The sequence below is a fragment of the Crocodylus siamensis genome, chromosome 4 (genome assembly GCF_052110815.1).
Source record: "Crocodylus siamensis isolate JL-2025a chromosome 4, ASM5211081v1, whole genome shotgun sequence".
In the NCBI taxonomy this organism is placed as follows: Eukaryota; Metazoa; Chordata; order Crocodylia; family Crocodylidae; genus Crocodylus; species Crocodylus siamensis.
In genome coordinates, this window is record NC_143398.1 from 160,667,253 (window position 1) to 160,691,623 (window position 24,371).

Consider the following 24,371-nt stretch of genomic DNA (forward strand, 5'->3'; position numbering starts at 1 on the left):
ATTTTGGGGGGAAATAGGGTATCGGGCCTTGGTTCAGGAACCAATCCCCCATCTATAACATTGTTCCTATGGGAAAATCGGTTCCCAGTTATGACATTTTGACTTAAGACTTGGTTTTCAGGAACCAATGGTGTCGTAAGTCCAAGGACCACCTGTACTGCTTGGGAAAGAGCAAAGCGCCCTTACCTTCCAGTGCTTCATAGCATCTGACCAAATAAGCTTCAGTTCAGGACAACTGGTGCTATATACATACATACACATATACCATATATAGATATATCTATATACGTGTGATATGCATATTTATATACACACATATGTACCCACGTGTACATATATACGTACACACATAAGTGCAAATGCACACGCGCAGACATGCACGCACATCCGTACAAACGTGCGCGCACACACACGTAAACACACACCAACATATACACGTATATATCAACACGGGCACACGCAAGCCTACCCAGCCCTCTAGCACTGAGGGAAGGCCAGGCAGCAGGCAGCGAGCGCAATCCCCCCGCCCCTTCTTTGAGGTGATGGGGGGCGGGGTAGGGAATGGACGGTTTTGAATTGCGCGCGCGCGGGACCGGGAGGCCTTGTGACGCCACTACGCGCGCGCCCTCTGATGCAATGACGCCTCACGCACGTAACGTCCGACCTCCACCCCCCACGCCACACACCTCTCTCCGCTCCTCCCCTGCCGTCACCGCGCGCGCATGCGCAAGCGCCCGTTCGCTCCTGCCGGGGAGCGCCCGCCCCCCCCTCCCTCCCTCCCTGCCTGCCCGCCCGCCCGCCCGCCCGGCCACCGCGGGCGTCACTCCGTGCCTGTCCGGGTCCCCGCCGCCGCCGCCCGCTCGCCCGCCCGCCTGCCTGAGGGGCCCCTGCCCCCGCTCCGCTGCGGCCCCGCCCGGCCCCGGCCTCGCCATGCCAGAGAAGCGGCCCTTCGAGCGCCTGCCCGCCGACGTGTCCCCGCTCAACTACGGGCTCTGCCTCAAGCCTGACCTCGTCGACTTCACTTTCGAGGGCAAGCTCGAGGCCGCCGTGCAGGTACGGCCGGGCCGGGCCGGGCCTGTTCGGGGGTGGGGTGAGGGGGAGGGGCCGCCCCGCTAGCGTGACGTGGCCCGGGGGGGGGGCGGGGGCTCCCCTTGGGCACCCGCTTGGGGCTGTGGGGGGTGGGTAGGGGGACACCTCCCTCCCCCCCGCTGGCAAAGGTCCCAGCGGCACCTGGGCACCTGTGTGGTGCGCACACCTTCTGCCCTGCCCAGTCAAATGCACGCCGACACGCCTGCACCCACACTCACGCCTCACACCTCGCCTGGCCACCCGCCCACATGCACCACTCCTCTGATGTGCATGTGTGTGTAAACGGGGCGTGGTGAGTATGCAGGCACATCTCCTGTCCACACCTTGTGGATCATGTTTACACACCTATCAGTGCTAATGTTGCATGGCACCCTGTGGTACCCTTGGAAGCACCCAACTGAGAATTACAGGCAGTCCTTGACTTTACAACATTTGAGTTACGACGAATGGCACTTATGACATTTATAAATCGATACCTCATTTTGACCCCTGTCTGCACACTCTGCAGGCCCATCCTCGTCCATCCACATGCACAGGTATGTGCATGTGTGCCTGCATTATCCCCCTGCATGTACACATGTGCGCAGGTCCATGTTCACACCTGATGCCCTTCCCTGTCTACCCACGTGCACACACACACCCCACCTCCCGTTCGCACATGCAGACAGATGCACACACCCCATCTCCATGCATCTGCATACATCCCCCATGAGCACCCCCACACTGTTCACACATCCCCTCCAAATCCTACCCCCCTGCAGCCTTCATAGCTTGCCCCTATAGCTTGTGGCTGGCACTGTGTCCACTTCTATCCCAAAGGGTGTTTGTGGGAGGGAGGGGGTCTGTAAGTGTTGAGATGGTGGGTGGGCATGGGGGAGTAAATGTGTTAGGATTTTCTTTGGAAATCACAGCACAAAATGAAAAAACTCTCTTCTTTATCTTTCATACCAGCATGGGAAGGGGACCGTCATTAAGAGGTAGAGGCTTTTGTGACATGCCAGGCTAGCCAACTGGTAGAAGTGTATATTCTTCTCCTAAAACAGCAAATTGCTTGTGTTTTCAGGAAGGCAGAGCCTTTGCTGTATTCTGAGTTTTTTTTTCCTTGTGAATTTTATTGGAGTTAACTACAAATTTGCCCTTGCTAGGGCTTTTTCCTAAACTGGGGCAATCTGAATGAATGAAGCATTCCAAATATTTGAGAGAGATGACGCATACTTTGAAATAGCTGCAAAGCAAAATACTTTGCCAAAAGAGGGAGTAAAAACCTGTCTTAAAACTTCATACAACTTGAGTAATGAAATTGTTAGGTCTGAAATGTAAGGGTTGAAGACTTTTTTAACCAGAAAAGTTCCCAGTGTGTCTAGGTTGGGGGAGGGCAAAAGGTTATGAGTGATAGTGAATCTTGTGACTTGGCAGAACTGGAGGAAGATGACCAGTGATGAGTAACTTTGTGTCATGGAAGAAATACTGAAATTCTAATTCTTGATTTGCTGCTTCTCCAGTAGTTCAATTGATATGGCTGTTGGTGCTGTTGGTCCTGGTTCAAGTCCAGTACCCGCTTCAGAATTGTGGAGGATCCTCAGCAGAGGTTGTACGTGGGTTAGTGGCCTTATATGCTTTTGATTTGCTCCTAAGGGTATGGTATGTTCCCAGAACATTGATCCGTGCATTTGCAGTGCTGCAGATCTTACCAAGCCATTCATAATTTTGCTTTATTTACAAAGATAGAAATAAAGAATTTGCAAGGATCAGTGAGCTTCATAGATGTTAAAAACTTGAATCAAGTCACAGCATGCATGGTATGTTCACAACCACCTAAAAAGAATACAGAAATACAATTCCTCGTGAATTTCTAAGAAGAAACTGTAAAAGTAGAAGATGAAAAATAAATGTGGTGGAGACAAATTTCATGTGTTTGATTTGAAGTATAACTACATTTACGTCTTCAGTGTAGTTAAGCTGTGTTTCAGTTCAGACTCTTTACTGTTCCCACATACATTTTGCCTGATTTAAGTGTACTAAGCCTTGCCTGGCTTATCTGAATGAGAATCTAGGTTAGAATCCTGTCTGTGCTTTAAGTGGCACTGAAACGCACCTAGTTTGCAGTGATAATGCAGCCTAAACCACTGGAGAACTGGCCTGAAGTGCACTAAGTTAGTTCTGACATAGCTGGATTGGAAAGAAACATTAGATGACTCAGTCCAGAGAATTATGGGATGTATCCTCCAGACACATACAGGAGAGTGTAGAAATGGCAAAGGCCATTAATGTGGGTATTGCTTTGCAGTGGTGGTGTCTCTCTTACCTGGGTTAGGCTGACCTGAGTGCTTTGATTTAGGAGCTGGCCACCAAAGTTTACAGTGTAGAGATGATTTGCCTTTGGAAGAGAACTCTGTTTGCATTGTTCAGATTTTTTTTTTAACTCCTGCTCAAAAATATGTTGTTCGCTAGGTTATTTTCAGGGAGAACAGTTTATAGCTAATTTAACTAATAAAACGGTTTAACAGATGCTTTAGTCAAGGATATGAGTTATTTAGTTAATAGTGTGGTGATATTTGCTATTTTTCATCCCAATCTAACAATAAAAACTAGCAAAAAAGTAAACGGGACACGCTAATGATTTTCTGGTCTGTCTGATTACTGACCATTTTTGCTACAATACATTTTTTAAGGATTTATAAAGGAATATAAGTGTAAGGCTCATGTCTAATTATGGTGTGAAAAGAAAGGTAGATATAGTTAGACCTGGTTCTGAGTTGATAGAAGAGAATAAGTAGTAATGCATTTTGAATACCCAGGAATGCTAATAAAGCAAGTATAGATCTAAATGTAACTAAATATCAGGCTTGGGTTCAATGTTTTAGCATCTTTAGTATGTAAATGGCTAAGTTCCTTCAATAACAGAGTACTGGAGTAATTGCATCTTGCTCACTTGGTGGATTTTTCAGTGTTGAAGAAAATAATGAGTATTCTGCTATTTAGTTAATGACTTCTTTAGCCGGTATACTTTGTGGCTAAAACTCCACTGAGAAAGCTTGCTTTCTTTCGTTTATGGAAATAGACCCAAGTGGGGTGCTTTAGAGGGGTTAAGAAAAAAAATGTATACATAGTTGGCAGATACAACAATTGTTTTTTCTTGAAATCCTAGATCATTGTGTAGCCACCAAGTTAAAGCAGATGGAGACTTATTTTATGGACCTTAAGTTCCCCAGATTTTCTGGACATGAAGTGAGAGTTAAACCTGAAGGCTTAACATTGATTCATGATCAAGGAAGCTTGTACTGGCAGTGGTTATGTAGGCAGTCATCCAGCTGAGGGGTTAAAGAGGAACCTTTCCTGACCTGGTGTGTGAATATTATAATATTAACATCTGAATGAATCACTGAATTAACCTTGGCTTATAAACATGTTTGCTGTTGTATTAGTCACAAGTGTCTTTTTTTTTTCAGTTTGGTTTCCTCAGTAGTGAGTGACTTTAACAATGAAAACTATAGTATTGTTAGATAACTTTTAAGTGTCAGTTTAAAAGTCGTCATTTCATTGGGGGAAGTTTTTTTTTTTTTTTTTTGTAGCAGAAATCAGGCTTTGGTGGCCTCTTGCATACAGTTTTTGTTGGTGATACTTCTGGTCTGAGCATTTGATGCCCAGATCAGTGCTAAATGCCCATTCCATAATTCTGATTTAGGGACAAAATACCGTTACAGACTTTCAAACCTGTGAACAGATTAATGAGACATTTCACATTTGTGACACAATGTTATACTTGTTTAGGTCCCATTATATAAGCATCAGAAGACAGAAATACTTTTTGATTCAATAGATGAGATTGAAATAACATGATTTGCTTCAAAGAAAGGCTTGAAAATGAAAGAAAACTTATCTGTAGTTTTTTTTGGCACTTCACTTAGTTTTCATGTGTGAGAGAACTTAGCTCTCATATAGATTTGCTTATTTTTTTTCTCTTATCAAAAAAACTACGATATTATGATCTATCTTTGGATAGAGTTTAAATTTAAAGTCACAGGATACTGATGTATTTTCTGTCTGCTTAGGTGTCTGATTTCTAGTTCCATATTTCATCTGTTAATCACTCTGCCTCTCCAAAGTCTAAATTGTAGTAAGTATCTTCTTGTGGACTATTTTGTATAAGAATAATTAAATATTCAGAAAGAGCGTGATCCTTCAGACAGGAGACTTTGCAAGCTGGATATTTAACTATTGTAACCCTATTTCTAAGGATTGAGGTGTTAGCTCAGTACAGCCATTACTCAGTGTCTAGGGCAATTGAAGTCTATTTTGTTTCTGACTCCCAAAAGGCTTAACTCTGGGCTGAGAACAAAGGAGGGATATGCTAACATTCAGTTCTTCAGCAGTATTCCATTGAAAAGACAAACATGAGCTAGCTATCAAAAATAATCAGCTGACTCCTAACCTCCAGCTTTTGTTTGAAGCTTATATACTAAAGTTCTTAATGCTATAATGCTTCTGAACAATTACCTGTCCAGCTCAGTGTGTAACAGCACAGAGTTTTAGACAGACTGTCAGTATTCTTGTTCTACTCTCTCATATTTAAAATTGGGCACCCCCAGTAAAAGCCATCATCTTTGGAGAATATCCCTATAACTTCAGTTTTGTTGTAAATAAACTACCAGCAAAATTGCTTCTTGATTGCACAATAGGTGTCTTCTGCCTAAAAGGCTATACAATATAAAATGGGGGGATGTTTTAAATATCTTCCTTCTCAGTCCCTTTTGTATGCCTGACGGATATTCTGATATATATAGCAATGTTTAACCTGCATCTGCTACTTTTTTATAACTTGCTTGTGCAGTATCTGCTAGACTAGTGGAAAGCATATACAATCTTCTGATCTTGTAGCATGCTGATTAGGAATTGATTGAGTGTGAGGCATTGAGTTTAAAATTCTGAACAGCCCTCTCTATGGGTGCAGTGTTTGTTGCCCATCTCTTTCTGGAAAAAGTTGTTTTTATCTAAACTTTTAAAGTAATTAAATCCAATATGCCAATTAGCAATTGCAAGACATAATTTAGGTCTGAGTTTGGTTATTTAAGGTAATATGGTAAGTGTTTGATTTCTTTCCATACTTCAAAGTCAGGAGTTACTGGTACTGTTTGTTTTGCCTGTTTGTGGAACTGACAAAAACCACTGAACTCATTGCGGTGTCCCATTATAATTCATCAGGCTAAACAAGTGCTAATATTTTAAATAATTAATTTTGCATATGGATTAAGTTGATGAAGATTGTGTAATTTTAACATTTTTAAAATGTAAGAATACTTCAGGAAAATAAAATCAGATGTTGTTTGAAATATGAAATGGTTTTTATGCAGCAAGACAGTACTATTTAGCTTTAGTAAATTTACTCCTTGGTTACTACCATAATCCTTTCTAGAAGTAGATGAATGAAAACTGTGGTTGCCTAGAGAAGGATTAATAAAAGCAACTGCTTCTGCTTGTGTCTCATTGATACGATCTTCCAGTTCTAAGAAAAAGATTTCTGTAAATTTATGGTGTAGAATCTGAACTAGTTCAGTTTCACATTTTCTGGAGAGCAAAATAGTACTAAAATACTTGGCAAATTGAGGACTGTATACATGTTTGCTAAAATACCAGGTATTTTTTTCTGCATATAGCAATTTTGAACCCTGAGGTTTAAAACCAGTAACATACAGTACGCAGAATACATTTCCCAAAGTACATGCCCCAGGTTTTATTTCATCAAAAGTTTGCTTCTTAGTTTAAAAACAAGAAGAGTTGGTTACGATATCATGAAACTTCCCAAGATAACCTTGTTCTGAATTTCCTTTCTGATGAATAGAACAAAAATCCCGAAACGGTTTCCTTCCCTCTACTCCTCTTCTGCTTCATCACTTAACCAGAAGCTTAGAGATGCTTGAAGTATCTTTAACTTGCATTGGGAAAAGTTTTGAAAATATCTCCCTTCATTAGTTTCTCACCTTCAGGAATACTGGTTCAGATGAGGTATTTGTAACTGATCTTTTTGTCTGTCTGTCTGTCAATTTTCATTTGAATGTTAGAGAAACAAGAAGATGAATAAGAGAAAACATTTATTTAAAAAAATCCAGCTGCTTGTTGACCTTTCAATCTAAAATTCTACACAGATGTGTCAAGATAACAGTCCCAATTAAATATTAAATAAACTTTGAATGTTCATAGTAAAAGCTTGCCATAGTATTAAAATTCTCTGCTTAACAAATTATAGCATAGTTTTGCTTTTAGTGATGATGGATATAGTTGGGGATTTTCTGGTTGGCAGAGTAAATGTCTAGTAAATGCACTTCTGTCTTTATTGGTTATTTTGTGATGAAAACTACAAAGGACTTCCTGAGCTATACTTCCTTGGTGGTTGGAGTTGCCTGGTTTCATGCTGTACAACATAATCTGAAATGTAATAGTTGCCCTCAAAGTCACTGCTTGCTTTAGTCTGTCATTTTTGCTAGTCAGATGGTACAAGTATTAGCCAAACATGTTAACCTTTTGCCTCTTCGATTATGAATGATGTTGCTTGCATCTAGTTTACTCCAATTTCAGTTAATCTGGTTATTTTTGCACAGGAGTGACCTTGTTATAAACTGCTGTAGAATTACCTCAAAGTTATGACTTCAGTAAAAGTACTAAGTGAGGTTTATTTTCCTTTTTTTCTTTTCTTTTTTTGCCAAGTTTAATTTGCACAGGGAAGAGTAAACTTTCACATAAACTGACTCTCCATGTCCTTTTCTAGGAATGACATTTACAAACTCCTCTCAAATGCAAATCTAGTTTTATAGATATACATATACTTGGGTCTGTACCTATAAAAGAAATGACACCATTTTGAAAATTGATTCCTTATATGAAAAACCAAGAAGCTTCTGTTTGGTGTTTGTAGGAGGTAAAAATAAATAATATTAAAAAATTTGCTTTGCTTGGCTTCAAGTGTGAGTTCAGTAGAATAGTTGAAATTTCCATTCAGAACACGGAAAAGGAAATGCTTTTGCTGAGTTTTTGTATGGGAAACAGAGCTGGGACTTTATGGCAAAAACAGTGTAGGGTCAGAAAGGACTGAAGTTCTTCAGGAATGCAGGGCAATTTTATGCCGCTCCATTTTGGTTCTAGGAAACACCATACTAAGATATGCAGTGCATCTTACCTTGTTAACTGAACTAATATAGCTGATTTAAGCTGCAAGCAGATGTTCATTTTTACTAGTAAGAATTTTTTACCAATAGAAAAATAGCCTGGGAGATGGAATGTACATAATGCTTCAAGCTCCATGGCTGGAGAGCTTCATAGGCAAGCTCTCTAATCGGGGCAGTAGAGGGCTGCTCCATGGGTCAACCCTGGCATTAGGGGAGCCCATTCATTGACAGCTTGCCCTCCACTGCCTGGGAAGTGGGCAGGCTGTCAAGTTGCACTTGGCAACTGCTGAAAAGGGAAGTGTTCTGGCCCTGAGAAATTCGGCTGCTTCCTCCTCCCTCCCCTATTTCACCCATCAGCTAATTGGTGGGATGGGGGTGGAACCTTCCCTGTTCCGGCTACAGAAGAATAGCCCCTGCTCCTTACAGTCCTCCGGGCTGACCTGGAGCAGTGCAGGGAGTGAGGGAGCAGCCTGCTGCTGTGGCTAGGCTCCAGGAGCCTTGCTGCTGGGGCACACAGCACACCTTGTCCTGCACTGCTGTGCATTAGCTTGGAACAGGGGGACAAGGGGGGGGCAAGGCTTTGGGGCCTGGGTGCCCATTGCAGCCTGCCTTGCCTCGTTCTGCTTTGGATCAGCCTGGAGCTAGTTCTCTTTTTCAGGAAATGTCTTGAACATCTTTACAATTCTGTTTGTTTTTTTCCTTGCACAAGTGGAACGTCTGTACGTGGCTTAGTGCACATTGATTGCACACTGGTATTTTTCCTGAGAGGCAGTGCTAGTAAGTTATCTGGGCTACTTTTGATTAGGAAGAAAGTGGGCTTGGAGCACCCTTGCTGTGTATTACAGTTTGGCACTCCTGTTGTCATGCTGGGGTGGTAGAGACATGCCTTTAAACTTTGAGCTCTTTCTGGGATTAGTATTGTTCACGTTTCTGGAAAGGAGCATATGGATGGTTTGCTAAACTCACAAAATAGTTATGGGGATGGAGTTTCATCTTTCCATGGTATTAAACTAGTTTTAGAGGCAATTTTTGGATGGGCTATTGCTATATTCCAGGATGGCCACTTTTATGGCATCTTTTTGTGGCTCATTGTAATAGATATCCAAATGTTGACACCACTAATATAGTTGTCTTACAGTATCAGATCTTGACTGTGCAGGGCCCTAAGGTAAAAGTTATTCTTTGACTCCAGTTATAAGTCTTGATTCATTTTATCCTGCTTTCAGACATCTTGTGTTTATTACAAAACTGTCTTTATTGTGGTCGTTGTTAGTCCAGGATTTATTACCTATCTCCTCTCCAACTTTTTTTTTTGTCCTGAATCCACTTGATCTGCCTGATTTGTTTGAAGGGTGGCTTTATTATGTTGTACGGCTGGGTGGATCAGGGATGGCACTTCATATATTTATACTCTTGGAAATGAACCTGCCTCATCCACTGAGATTACACTGTGCCTTCTAACTCGATTGTATTCAAACAAACTAAAAGATTCCTTGAGAGGAGTAGCTGTATTTCTGAAAACAAATCTGTTGGGCCAGTGTGTTTCAAACTTGGTTATTTACAAAGTGTCACTCTTCACAAGGCCCTGAATGCTTGTAAAAACTGAGGTTTAGGGTCTTGTAAGGTGGGAATGGTCAAATGTTAAGTGCTTTGGGTGGTGATTATTTTTATCCTGTTATGTCCTTAAAGGTTTAATTAATTGTTATTTGTAATAGCTTGTGAGAAGGCTCCTGGGCTGTGAATTTGCTTTGCAGAATTAAGTTGTGTTGTTTTTTTTTTAAATGAACTATACAATTATAGCATTGCGAGTGCTCTTTATATAGTACTTGAAGAATATTTATATTAATTTTGTAATATTGCCCATTCTTTTTGGAGTTGGTGCAAGGTAAATGTTTTGCCTGTTAACAATTAACCTGATTCCTTTGAGTGTCCAGTTCTTTGCACCCTTCTGTAAAATGGGTTTGTGTTTGCAGGAAACAAGGGAAGTCTGGGGAAAAAGTGCATCCTTACAAACATTTGTGGCTATGAAGTTGTCTCCACTCAAACCTAAACTTGCCTCTTGCAAGTACTGTACTATAATGGAAACAGTTCTTGGGTCAGGGCAGTTGAGATCTTTTAAGGCCCAAGCTGTGTCAACTTCAGACTTTATGGAGTTTAGCAATTTACATGTATAATGCCTCTACTAAAATCTTAACTACGTAAGTTGGAAGACTCTAAAAGTCTTCCATCTTATTATCATATTTACTTGAATCTAAGGTGACCCTGAATATAAGACAAGCCCACCAATAATTAGATTCTATATATGGAAAATGTAGAAATTTCTAAACATTTTCCAGTTACAGAATCTAATTTTTGGAAATTTTCCTTGAATTTGCCCCCTTCCTGCTGCTATTCCAGGGAAAACAAATCTATGGGGTCAGGTAGCCCCCTTGCCCTCTCCACCTCCCTGCTCTTTACTGTCAGACCCTACTATAAATAGTTCAAACTACACATTAGTCCAAAGTCAAAAGGCTCATGATCTGTTATTTTTATTGGGCTGGTCCCCAACAGAGACAACAGTGTTTGAGGCCATGGTGGCCCTACAGCTCAGCACTGCTTAGTATGTGTGTGTATTCTAGATACCCCTACCACAGAGGCCACGTGCTAATTATCCCCCTATTCATGACGAACTGTGTGTTCTTGTCACGAGTCCTGGGATCCTCCAAAAATGTATATGTAGAAGAAGCACAGGGCAGTCTGATCCAGTTCCATCTCATGAAGGGTGGGACTTCACTAATCATATGTGCCAAGTTAAGAGAAGGGGGCAACAGATGGATTCTGGATGAACTATTTGGGGCCCGGTTTGGTTGGTGATATTTACCAGACATTTAAGACCAGTGAAGAAACAAGAATCTTAGAAATGGGAAAGAAAGATGGAGGTCAGTTGTGGGACTGAAGAGGAAGTGAAAATGTATTCAGTGTAGTGGCTTGCCATGACTTGGAAAAAGAGTCAGAACTGAGGGGGACTGTGTCCACTAACATTCAGATGGACTATACTAACTGTATCATTGTAATAGGTTTCCATCAGCATCTTGGGTTTTTTGCCTAAGATCAAATGCAGCTGTTTTTGGCACCAACCGGAGGGCATTAGGGCTGGCTCTGCCATCCAGGTGCTGGCCTAGTATTGTACTTCCACATCTGGTTCCAGTTCATTTTGGAGGGAATACCTGCCTGGGTTTTTGTTTTATTGTTTTTTAAGGGCAGAAATAAAAGGTTCTTATAACATGAGTTTTATAATCATACTCAGTGATGGTTGTATTTAATCAACTTCCTAGGTAGTTTCTATTACTGAGCACATGCTGCTTTTTGCAGCAGTTTGATGATAAACAATGTACTTAATGACTTTTCCTTGTATGCGATTATAAGGCAAGGGGCTTTTCCCCCCATGCTGATTGTAAGGAAAAAATCCTCGTCTCGTATTGGAGTAAATACAGTATGTCTCAAACTTTTATTATACTTAATTTTCTTCTGGAAATTCAGATTGATTGTGCCCTTTATATATATATTTTTTAATTTATTGTTTTATTATTTTTTAAATCTCTTCTGATATCATGATAAAACTACATATTAGGGTTCTGCTCATTGGTGGAAATGTAAGCCACTTTAGTTCTACAGTGTGTAGAAGATTAGGTCTTAATGTATTTTTACCAGAAATATAAAATCTAGCTCAAGTATCATTTTGCCTGTTCATTTATTAGTCTTATTCCATGGAACTATGATGTGTGCCATATCACCCAAAACATTGCGTAATGTTTTTATTTTTTTATTTTTTGCAAATTCAACAAATTGAAAACATATTAAATATTTGTATTGTACCATATGATTCTCTGTAACACATTACTGCACTATGTGACTGAAATTAAGAGCTTTCTGTAGGATTTATCTATAGAGATACTTGCACTATTTTTAAAATATTGATAATTACACATGGTAACACATAATCTCCCTTGAATTACAAGGCATGCACCAGTCACTATCTGCGATTTACAAAGAAACTTCCTCAGAAAGGTGTGTCTTATACATTAGGCCATTGTGGAGATTTATACATGTTTCTCTGAAGCATCAGATACTAACTAACCTGGTTGACAGGCAACTGGACTAGCTAGATCACTGTTTTGATGTGGTAATTCCAATATTCAGACAGTTTATTTTCCTTCTTCTTTTTAATCATTATCTGGAACTTGTTTCTATTATAAGCCTAGTGATTTGGGACTTGGAGAACCAGTTATGCTTGTGTAGAGACAGACTGGCCTGCTTGGCTCTGGTCACGTAGATTATCTGAGTCGCAGTTACAGGTTTTTGTAAGCAAAGCCACAGCTATGTTAACATGCCAAAAACCATACCAAAAAATAAAAGATGTAAGGCCTCACATCTCAAGGAATAAGCCAATTACTGATTGCTTGGAATAAGGAAGATGTTTCATTCATTAGGCAGTTTATTTCATAATTGTCCAATTGGGAATTCTTTGAAAAATCTGGTGCTAGATACTGCCAGAAGTTTGGATGTCAGATCAAACCATTACACCTGTATGATGATTCCTGTGTGTTTAGCTATAACAAAGTTCTTAAATAATGCCAACTTTTTCCATCCAAAATCTTTTATCCATTTTGTAGTGGGTTGATATTTAGTTTTGACTTCTCTGAATATAGACCGTTTCATCCAAGGGAAACGTTAGTGTGGTAAGGAATTTTGTTACCACTGTGGTAGCTGGTTGTTTTTTAAGCAAAGTATGTATATATTCAAGAATTGATAGAAAAGCTTTCCTTAAAACTTTTAAGGCAGTCTGGTCAGCCACCGTAGCTCATTGCTAACAAAGAAAGCTGCTAGCTTCCCTGGGTGTTTTTTTTTTTTTTCCTCCATCGTGACTTTGTTTTCTCTGATATCAGACATCTCATGATGCAAAGGTTTTTTTGGATTATGTGGTTGTAGAAGAGAATACCATGCAAAAGTAACAATGATAGAGGAGAATTAGTTCAAGTCTTTCCTGACACTTGCTGATGGAACTTCTTTTGCAGGTGAAACAGGCAACCAATCAAATTGTGATGAACTGTGCTGATATTGACATTATTACAGCCTCCTATGCACCAGAGGGCGATGAAGGTAAGAAATTCTTTAAGTGGTGTATTAGTGTTCATTCACAGTGTTTTTCATACTGTAAGTGCTGTCACTCATAGTAAACATCCCCTATATCAAGAGTTTACCTTGTACTGTAGTTCTTGAACTTGGTTTACTTCTATCTGCCATACTTAGATTTTGCATATAATGTTGTGGATGCTCTTAGATTGGGCGTGGGCAATTATTTGGGCCCTGGGGGCCACATAGAGAGTTTTGTTGAGTTGTTGTGAGCCAGGTCAGCAACACAACACCCCTCTCCCCCCTGCCACAGGCAGGTAGGGTGCAGTGTTTGGGAGCAGGAGCAGGGTGGGAGAGGCCAGGATTGTGGGGCAGGAAGAGAGAAGTGACAGTGTGGGGCCTGGGGTAGGTCTCCCCCTGGGGGGGAGGCTGATCTGCTGCCCACATGCCCCTGTGACAGGCATGGATTCTGTGAGCAGGGGCTTACAGGGAGTGGATCACAGCTCTGGCCATGGCCCCAGAGGCAGTTCCCTGCCTACCCAGCTGCATGCCCTGCCTGTGTGATTCCCAGGTGATCTCCATGGATTGTGGGGTGGGGACAGCATGGGGCCAGGGTCCTGGGCAGAGCCATGATCTGCTTCCTGTATACCTCTGCCTGGGGGCGGAGGGACATGGGGGACATGTGTGGGGGTGGCTGAGTGGGTGGATGGGACCTGGAGCCAGGGCCCCCATTCCGGGGCAAAAGCCACCTGGCTGAAACTTTGTCCACACCTGGAACGGCTCAGCAGGGGCAGGAGAAGGAGCCCCTGCTGGAGATGAGGAGAGCTGAGCTGCTTCTGGGCAGCTGCAGCTGCACTGGGAGCAGCCCAGTTGGTAAGCTGTGTGCATCAGCCTTGGCTGGGGCCGGTGGGCACAGGCAAAGGGCACAATGCTGTCTGTCCTGGAGCGCTCCTGCAGAGCGCTATGGGTTCAGCTGCAGCCTGGGTCCAGTCAATTGGCAGGTGCCCCCTGGAGGCCAGATCCAAGCAGTTGGCAGGCTGGGTCCACCCCGCGAGCCGTGTTTTGCCCACCCCGGTCTTAGACTGAGTTGTAGATTCTGTAGTCTCTACTTTCAGGGCCTGTGGTTCAACACAATGACAACATATAGGCAACAGCTCCGGTTAAAGAAAGGGTAGAGGAATCGATAGTGGAATCAAAATAGAGAGAAATATATTCGTGGGAATCAAAGTAGAGAGAAATATTCATGGGAGAAATATATTTGTGGGAGAGAAGGCATTTGATGCACTTACACAGAAAAGGGTTCCAGGCATAACTAAATAGATGGAGGAGACAATAGGAATAGTAAGAGATAAGGATTGGGAAGGAATAAAACAGCAAGTGGTGGGGTTGAGATTACATGGGGCCTTAACAGAGTGAAGACATTTGAATTGATAAGGTTTGACTGGGAGCTGCTTCAAAAGATTCAAGGATTAACATGCATATGCAACAAAGTCATGTGAGAGAAGGTGATTTCAGCGATGTTTTGCATAGACTTGGAGGTTGGTGGAGAGAAATTAAAGTAATGAGAGCATGAGATGACCAAGATGTGAATGATATGGTCTTCGAAACAAAAACAGGTACCCTGCAAGAACATGTGTAATCTTTCTGATGTGTATAGTTTTTGGTGTAGCTCTTTGGTAAGTCAGTCATAACAACAGCCATTTGGTACTCTTATGTATAAGAGTACTGCTTAAATCATCCAGCCAGTAAACAAGCTCTGTACAGTTTTTTCTAACGGGGAAAGCTGTGATAGTGATGTCATGAAGTGGTGCCTTTAAAACTTGGTTATAAATAAGGTGTCTGTGGTTTTGGATTTGAGGAAGTTCTTTCTTAGGTTTATAAAATAGGTTTCTATTGTCTTAAAGTGTTTCAGTTGCTGGAGAAATGAAAGGGTTGAAAAGCAATGGTATGTTATAGAGGTGCACTGATATATCAGTTGCATATCATATTGGCACCAATAAGAGGAAAATTAACATTATTGGCTATTGACTTTTTCTGGCCGGCGTAGCTGATAATGTTCACCGATAAATATAATATGCCTTCTGCCCAACGTCTCCACACACACATGGCTAGGAATGCAGCCAGGCAGCATGGAATAGTCAGGGCAGTGGACAGGACCTGGGGCCAGGGTGGTAAGTGGGATAGAGCTGTGGATGACTTGTCTGGGGGGATGCAAGGAAGGTTTGGCTCCCCAGTGTTGCGTACACCGCTCTGGGGAGCCAGGGGGCGTGTGCTGCCCCTGATTTGTGTGCAGGTTGGATGCAGGCTCAGGGCTCTTCACTCTGCTGCCTTTCCCTCAGGAGCCTTGGACCAGTTGTGTGCCCGCTGCCCCCATTGCTGCCAGGCAGGCAGGGGGCAAGTTGTGCCTCCCACTGCCAGGGGCCAGCACAGGGCCCCCAGGGCAAAGGCAGCAAGGTGGAGAGCCCAAGCCTACAGAACGCAGCCTGCATCTGCCCTCGCCCTGCTTGGCTCAGCTCCAGTTAAGTGTCCCCAAGCTTAAAAATGGTGACAACAGTGCTTGAACTAAAGCTCATTCAACAAGCTTTAGTTCAAGCTCCCTCACCACCATTTTTAAGCACTGGAATGCTGATCTGCTTGATGAATTGCCTGTGGTTCTGTCCCTTTCCCCACCCTAGCCCCAAGTCCATTCACCACTGTGGCTGGGCAGCATTCCCAGCCCCAGCCCACTCCCTCCTTCACCTTCACAGGTGGGGGCCTTGATCTCCCCCGCCTCCCTCCACGCCCCTTTTCTCCTGCATGCTCCTTCCCCTCCACAGAATTACCTGCAGGGAGCTGCTGTTCACGTTGCCCAGCTGCATTCCTGTAAATTGGTTATCAGATTGGTATATACCGAGATGACTGGTTAAAAATTGGCTATGGTATCAGCCAAGAAAATCTTTATCCGTGCACCCCAGTATATTACATTTCTTTGAACATGTAAGTAAAATAAAGCTAAAATTCTAGACAGGATTTAGCAGGGACAACTCAACTTCGTTATGTAGATATATTGGGACATGATTAACTTGATTACTATTGCAGTGGTCAAAAATGCTGATTTTTTTTTTCATGTGACCAAAAACACACCTAGGATCAGACTTTGCCTATAAATTAGTTTGTGTTTTTATTTAGTTTACTGTTAGAATTATATTTTTTTGCAAACGTCAGGAAAGTTCCTCCCAGTTCTGGCTCTGCACAGCTAAATGTTGCCCAGACAGATAGGGATCTACGCTTTAAGGAAGTAACATTCAGTGGGTATACTTGGGAAAGTGGAACCCTCCGCAAGAAGTGCAGTAGCTAACCAAAGAGCAACAGGTCTATAGCAGCCAGTATTGTTAAGCAGTTTGGAATCTGTCTATTCAGTTTTGCTGCATGTGGGAGAATGTAATGCTAATTCCAGATGCAAGCTTTACTTCAGGCCATGTGGTTGTATCTTGGCTCAACAATTCCCACCCCCCCCAAACAGCTTTGTGTGCTATTGCTTGAGATCTTTAGTTTTGTTAGAAGCTCCATGCAGTGGTGGAGGGTATAGAATTTAAATCCAACAGTATCTCATAGGCACATGCCACCTCTTGAAGTCTTTTCAATCACCCAGGAAATGACAAGTACAAATGGGGAAGGATGAATTAACTCAGCTAAGATGAACACTTTCTTGCTGTGGGAAAGAAAGAAGCACAAGAGACTTAAAACTGAGTGCCTTCCCCTTCCTTCCCCCTCCACGGTTTGTTTTGTTTTGGTTTTTTTTTGGTCCCACTTATATTACTGTTATGAACGTAATAATATTTCCCTTAGACGTGACTGTATTATGGTCTTTTAATGCTGGCATCCTCGTTGGGCAGCTTGGCAATACAGTTGCAGACTTTAATATAAAATAATTACTATCTAACAATGGTGTGTCCTTTGTACCTTTTCAGTGTGTATAGTCTAGTAAAATGGAAAAATATTTTGATGGTTAAATGACTTCTTTCTAATTTTAATTAACTTTTAATGTGGTTTTTACATCTCTCTGGCTGTAGTGTATATGCACATGTCAAGCTGTTAAAATCATAAATATTCAAAATGCATAGTTTTTTTACATAGCACATGTATTAACAGGTTTCTTATATGTCGATTATTTATAAGGTTACGGCATTGCAGTTTGGGAGGCTGCCAGATAGTAATAGCTTTCAAAGTAAAATTGCATGGAATTGGGAGACTATTTGTAGAGGATATTTGCAGGCACCTGTTGATATGGCTCACTAGTCATTCTTGCTAATACTGATCTTGTGTACTGCTTCTAACTGATATTTATGACTGACTACAAATACAAAATACAGTCCTATAGAGGAATACAAATACAAACCAAATTAATTGGGTTTTACCACCAGTAAAAGACTATTACATACTATTAACTTTAAAAGCAAGAATCCTGGGTATCATAGTAAGATTGTGTTGCTTGTCTCCTGTAAAGGTGCAGCTAAGATTTTACTACCTTGAGTTCTGTCCCTCAGTAGAGAAGAATTTCTTATGAACTCTTTACTAAATGAGCGATGAGATAATCAGCCTCTTAACTCCTTTCCTGTATGGTTCTATTCTGCAAAGTATGGTGTAGTAATAGAATCTTGCAAAACAGTATGTTCCCTTTGTTTATGGAGGCAAACCTACTAAATTCAGTGAAACTGCTGGGTGGTTTGCTGCTGATTCTGAGTAGCCTTTCTGAGCTAGCACAAGCATTATGGAGAGCGATAGATATAACTGCAGCTTTTGTAGCAACAGAATTCTAAAGCTTTTTTCCTTTGCTGTATGTGTTTTGCTGCACTGAAGACTGGTACAGGTGAATCCAGGATCTTCATTACTAACAGTGGTGATGATTGAACTTAAGAATGAATGTTAAATACTAAAATTGGAAAAGTAATTCTAAGCCTAGTGTTGTAATTGTAGGCTCAGTATCTTTGGACTTAGCACTTGAGTCAGCTAATGTTGCACTGGAACAGTGATGCTCAATTTACAATTCAGGATTTTCTGTTGCATATACTGACTCATTTCTTTTAATTGTAAAAGAAAACTCCATTATCATGAGGGATCTTTAGGTGCCTTCTAGAATTCAGGCTCTTTTTGGTGTCTACAGCCAAATATTTACTATGCAAAGCCTTTTACTTTCAGTGAAAATGGGTGGCCTACATTAGATATATTACCTGTGTCCAAATGGATGATCCTGCTTAACCAAATAAGGGAGTAAGAAAAATGCATAAATAGTAACTCTTCAGATAAATTTCAGGAGATCCTGTTTCATACTCATACTAAATATTGGAAAATAATTAGTTTAATTTCACTGCAAATCTGCATTTTAAGGAGGTGTGAAATTATCTGATGTAGCCATGATCACTGACTAATTATTTCTCACCTTCATTTAGCTTGGAGAGCATTTTGAATATTTCAAAACTCAGAGGCACAGCAACTTTATTAAAAACATTGTGAATTTTGAGAGGCTCAGTTAGTAATCATTTCACATGTAAAATTAGTCAGTTATAGTACTGTTTAATTTTAACAGAAATAGAGTAAGCATTACCTTATTCTTTAGCACTACAATTATTAAAAACATGTTTTAAAAAAAAGTCACCAAATGACCCACTTGAATTTTTGCTACTTCACCAACTTTCTGGAGGAATGAAACAGATAATGCAAGACCCTAAGTAAGGGATACGCACTATAGATCATTGTTTGAAGCCCCATGTCCTGATATCATATGATTACATTAGAATTTATATTCAAGAACAAACACTAAGTTTCTAATTGTTGTGCAAAGCTTGGCAATGTGACTCATGTGTAACTGGTAGTGAGTCTGCATATAGTTTGAAATAATAGCTTGGAGAGATGTGAACTGTCCTGTGCATTTCAGTGGAGTATTAACTTCAAGACCTAATGGTGCTCATCAGCTCTATATTAGCAGAGGACTCTGAGTGACCCTGAAGGATCCTGAGCAGTGGTGTGCAGAGAAGCCTGGGGTCCCTTAATATGCACTTGATAAGGTGAAAGGGATATTGTCATGCCTGAGACTTTTTGAAAAGGAGAAAGCAATATGTCTCTTAAGCAATACAGTGAAATGTTGTAAAAATAGAAAGTGCCATCATACATTGCATTACTGGAGGTCAGTGGTTAATGCGAAAACTGAGGTATGATATGACACTACACATTCCTGAGCCCTGTTACATCTGTAAAATTTAGACTCCAACACAGTTCCTTCTCTGAAAACTACTCTAGGGCTATGGCAGACATTTTGGCACATGTCTAGGGGATAGCAGCTTAGGCCTGTGCGAATAGGGAAGTATTTGATTCGGATTTGGCCGATTCAGAGGACAATGATTTGATTTGGTGATTCAAATCACTGTCCCCATTCAATACAGCCGAATCAGAATTGGCAGGGCACCACGTGCTGTCTGGGAGCTGGGCCCACAGGAGCTGAGAGGTGCCAGGCTCCAGGTGACTGCTGGAGCCACCCCAGCTCCTGGACAGCATGTCACCCTGCCAAGCCATGCTGCACCTGCCCCGGCTGGGCAAGCATCAGCAGGGCAGAGCCCCCGCTCTGAGCGCTGCTGCACCCGCATCCCACATCCACTGCCCCGGCTGGGCAACTTGTCCCAGCCCCAATCCCTCCCTCCCACATGTCCCTTCCCTCCCCCAACCCCAAAAGATTTACCAGCTGAAGGCAGCTGTGTCAGCTGCCTGTTTAGTCTATGGCCGAATCTCTGTAGTGGCCGAATCTTTTCCAAAGCTTTTCTGAATTGATTCGGATGCTTTGAATCAATTCGGAGCTTTTAATTGGTCTCCCAGTTCGAGTTTCATAGATTTCATAGACATTAGGGCTGGAAGGGACCTCGGGAGATCATCGAGTCCAGCCCCCTGCCCAAAGGGCAGGAAGTCAGCTCGGGTCATAGGATCCCAGCAAGATAAGCATCCAATTTACTCTTGAAGGGGTTCAATGTAGGTGCTTGAACCACCTCCACTGGCAGACTGTTACAGACCTTGGGGGCTCGGACAATAAAGAAATTCTTCCTTATGTCCAGCCTGAAACGGTCTTGCAGGAGTTTGTGACCGTTCGACCTCGTCATCCCTTGGGGCGCTCTGGTGAACAGACGTTCCCCCAGATCCTGGTGGTCACCCCTGATAAACTTATAGGTGGCCATCAGATCACCCCTGAGCCTGCGCTTTTCCAGGCTAAAGAGTCCCATGGCTCTCAGCCTGTCATCGTAAGATCTGTTTTCCTGACCTCTGATCATGCACGTGGCTCTCCTCTGGACTCTCTCAAGCTTCTCCACATCCTTTTTGAATTGTGGAGCCCAAAACTGGGTGCAGTACTCCAGCTGCGGCCTCACCAAGGCCGAGTACAAGGGGAGAATGACGTCCCGGGATTTGCTCGAGAAGCATCTATGGATGCAAGCCAGCGTTTTGGTTGCTTTACTAGCCGCAGCATCGCATTGCAGGCTCATGTTCATCTTGTGGTCAATGATGACCCCCAAGTCTTTTTCTTCTGTAGTGCTAACCAACGTAGCACGGCCGAGTCTATAAGGGTGCTGCAGGTTTTTCCTCCCAAGGTGGAGAACCTTGCATTTTTCGGTGTTAAACACCATGAGGTTCTCGTCTGCCCATTTGCTGAGCTTGTCCAGGTCAGCCTGGATCACCCGCCTATCTTTTGGCATGGATGCTTTGCCCCAAAGTTTGGTGTCATCGGCGAACTTGGTCAGTCCACTCCTGACTCCAATGTCCACATCATTAATGAAGATGTTGAACAGTATGGGTCCCAGGACAGAGCCTTGAGGGACCCCACTGGTTACAGGGCACCATGATGAGTGACTGCCATCAATCACAACCCTCTGGGTCCGACCACGAAGCCAATTTCCCAGCCAGCGGATCGTGGTGGAGCCAAGGCCACAACTGGCCAGTTTGGCCAAGAGGTGATCATGGGATACCAGATCAAAAGCTTTTTTGAAGTCAAGATATATGACATCAATCTCTTCTCCCTTGTCCAGGTGATAGGTCACCTGGTCATAGAAGGAAATGAGATTGGTCAAACAAGACCTACCCGCAACAAACCCGTGCTGGCTATCCCTTAGGATGTTAGCCTGGGCCAGTCCCTCAAGGATGGCCTCCTTAATAAACTTTTCTAAGATCTTCCCCAGGATAGAAGTCAGGCTAATGGGCCTGTTGTTAGCCGGATCCACTCTCCTCCCTTTCTTGAAGATCGGCACCACATTGGCCTTCTTCCAGTCTTCGGGCACTACACCAGAGCACCAGGAGTTTTCACAGATCTGTGCCAGGGGCTGGGCTATGACGCTCGCCAGCTCCTTGAGTACCCTGGGGTGCAGGTTGTCAGGGCCAGCTGACTTGAAGGTATCCAGCTTCTCAAGGTGTTCCTTCACGAGGTCAGCATTGATGGAGGGTAGGGGATTCCCCTCACCCAGATTTCCCTGTCCCATAGCAGGCATGGGCATCCCGTGTGACTGATGAAAGACTGACGCAAAGTACCTATTTAATAGGTTGGCTTTTTCCTGGGCGTCAGTTGTCAGTTGCCCCATCTGGTTTAGCAGGGGTCCAACATTGCCCTTGCTTTTCCTCCGGCTCCCCACATACCTGAAAAAGGACTTTTTGTTGTCCTTGATGCCTGAAGCTAGTTAGAGTTCAGTTGCAGCCTTGGCTTTCCTGGTTTGGTCCCTGCAGGACCGGACCAGCGCGGAGTAATCCTCCTTGGAGGTGAATCCCGTCCTCCATCCTTTGTAGGCTTTCCTTTTTAGCCACAGTAGGTCCGCTAGGTCTCTGGAGAGCCAGGGGGGCTGCTGTGCCTTCTTGCTGACTTTCCTCCGTGTTGGAATAGATTTAGCTTGTGCATTGAGGATCGCTTCCTTGAGAAGCAACCACTCTTCTTGAACTCCCATCTCCCTGGGGTCATGGTCCCTGAGGGCCTGACCGAGTAGCCTCTTGAGCTTGTCAAAGTCGGCTTTTCTGAAGTCAAGGACTTCTGTGTTGCTGACTGACTTGCCAGCTTTACGGCGGATGGTGAAGGTGATCAGCTCGTGGTCGCTGTCACCCAACTTCCCATCAATCACTAGGTCGCCGATTAGGTCATCCCCCATAGCCAGTACCAGGTCAAGCAGCGCTTTGTCTCTCGTTGGCCCATAGACTTCTTGGGTCAGGTAGAGGTCATCCACGCACGAGAGAAAGCTTTGCGCCTGCTCAGATTTAGCTGAGTGATCTTCCCACGAGATGTCCAGGTAATTGAAGTCACCCATGACAACCAAGGTCCTGGAGCAAAGCGGCCTCAGTCAGTTCCCGGGCGAACTCCTGGTCAAGCTCAGGACTTTGAGTGGGAGGTCTGTAGTAGACTCCCACCGTTGTGTCCCCTGTGCCGAATTCCCCACGAATTTTTACCCAGACGGTCTCTAGCTGTCCATGCCGGTCGCCAACATCAGCTTGCAGGGACATGTAGCTTTCCTTCACATAGAGAGCTACACCCCTGCCCCTTTTGTCAACACGATCCCTCCTGTATAGGGTATAGCCCTCTATACCCGTGGTCCAGTCATGGGTGGAGTCCCACCAGGTCTCCATTATCCCAATGACATCATATTTCTTCGCACTGAGCAGGAGGACGAGCTCGTCCTGCTTGTTGCCCAGGCTCCTGGCATTAGTGTACAGGCAGGGAAGTGTGCCCTTGGGGGCTCTTGCCTTGCCAACAGATTGTGCCAGGGCTGGGGCAGGGGTGAGCTCCCTTAAGTGCCCCCTTAAGTGCCTTGGTCCGCTGGCTTTGCAAGGGCCGTTCAGCGGGCCAGCAGGGGCAGTAGTCCCCCCATCCCCCAGCGGGCTTAGTTTAAAGCCCGGTGGAGCAAGTCAGCCAGCCTGGCTGAGAAGAGCCTCCTCCCCAGAGGAGAGAGGTGGAGGCCATCTCTTCCCAGCAGCTCGCTGCCTCTCTCTCCAAAGAGCGGGCTGTGGTCCCCAAATCGGGCTGAATCTCCTCCGAATCGAATCAGCTACCAAAGCTTCGCACAGCCCTAATAGCAACCTGCTCAGCAGCTGGTGTTTGTCCATGCTGTGACAGGATCTGGTGTAGTCACAGTGTTTAAACCCAGGATTTCCAATATGATGGGTTGGGACAAATGCAGAACTGTTGTTATAAACTCCCATCTCATACATAGTTTAAAATTTGTAATTATATTAGGTATTGATAGTGAGAAGGGTTTAAAACCTAGAACCTGGGGACCATTTACCCTTGTATTAAAACAATATTAGCTAAAGTAGTTGTAAAATGTATTTAGATGACATGGTTAGGCAACTAATTGTGCTGGGTCATTAACCTGGATATGAATAACTTACATTACCCAATAGATAAATATTTGAGGAGTACTACTAAATTTTAACCCTTAGAATGCCACTTGCAGTCTTATTTTAAGTAGAGGAAATGTGATATTTAGTGTATTAAAGCCACAACTATCTTCTGTACCCTAGGCTTTTTGACGTGTTTTTTTTCGTACTGTGGGCAATGACCTTACATAGACCAAGTTATGTTTTCTGTGTAGCTATCATTCTGTATAAACCAGAATCCTTAAACCAGCTTTATTTCTAACTTTTATAACTCAGTCTTTAGCATTTGGTTTTGTTTTTTCTATGAAATGCTCCAGACTAGACATACTGCATAGAATCTTTGGCTACAATCCAGTATTTTTCATTACATGCCTATAAATTGGAATAATTAATTAATTGATGTACCCATCTGTCTGCTGTACAATTTCAGGAATTATTCTGTAGAAGCATAGTAATTTATTTAAAATATACATGCTCTAATGTAAGCCTTTTTCTTGTAAAAATGTGTTAAATATGTAATGCTTCATATTTTGGAAACTTACTGGATCCTATTTTTATGAATTTTTCCAAAGAAATTGATAATTCTCCCTGTTTTTCTCATGCTACTTGGTTCAGACCTGGATACTGAAGTCCCTGTGATTAACT

General features: G+C 43.0%; 1 protein-coding gene across 1 annotated transcript in view; it reads left to right on the top strand.

Annotated features, from left to right (window-relative positions):
* Positions 1-784: 784 nt before the first annotated feature.
* Positions 785-24,371, top strand: part of NPEPPS (aminopeptidase puromycin sensitive) — a 70,583-nt gene continuing 46,996 nt past the window's right edge. The window contains exons 1-2 of the mRNA XM_090044597.1: positions 785-1,053; positions 13,304-13,388. Of these exons, the coding sequence (XP_089900723.1) occupies positions 931-1,053; positions 13,304-13,388 (208 nt within the window). The 5' untranslated portion in view covers positions 785-930. The remainder of the gene's footprint in view (positions 1,054-13,303; positions 13,389-24,371) is intronic.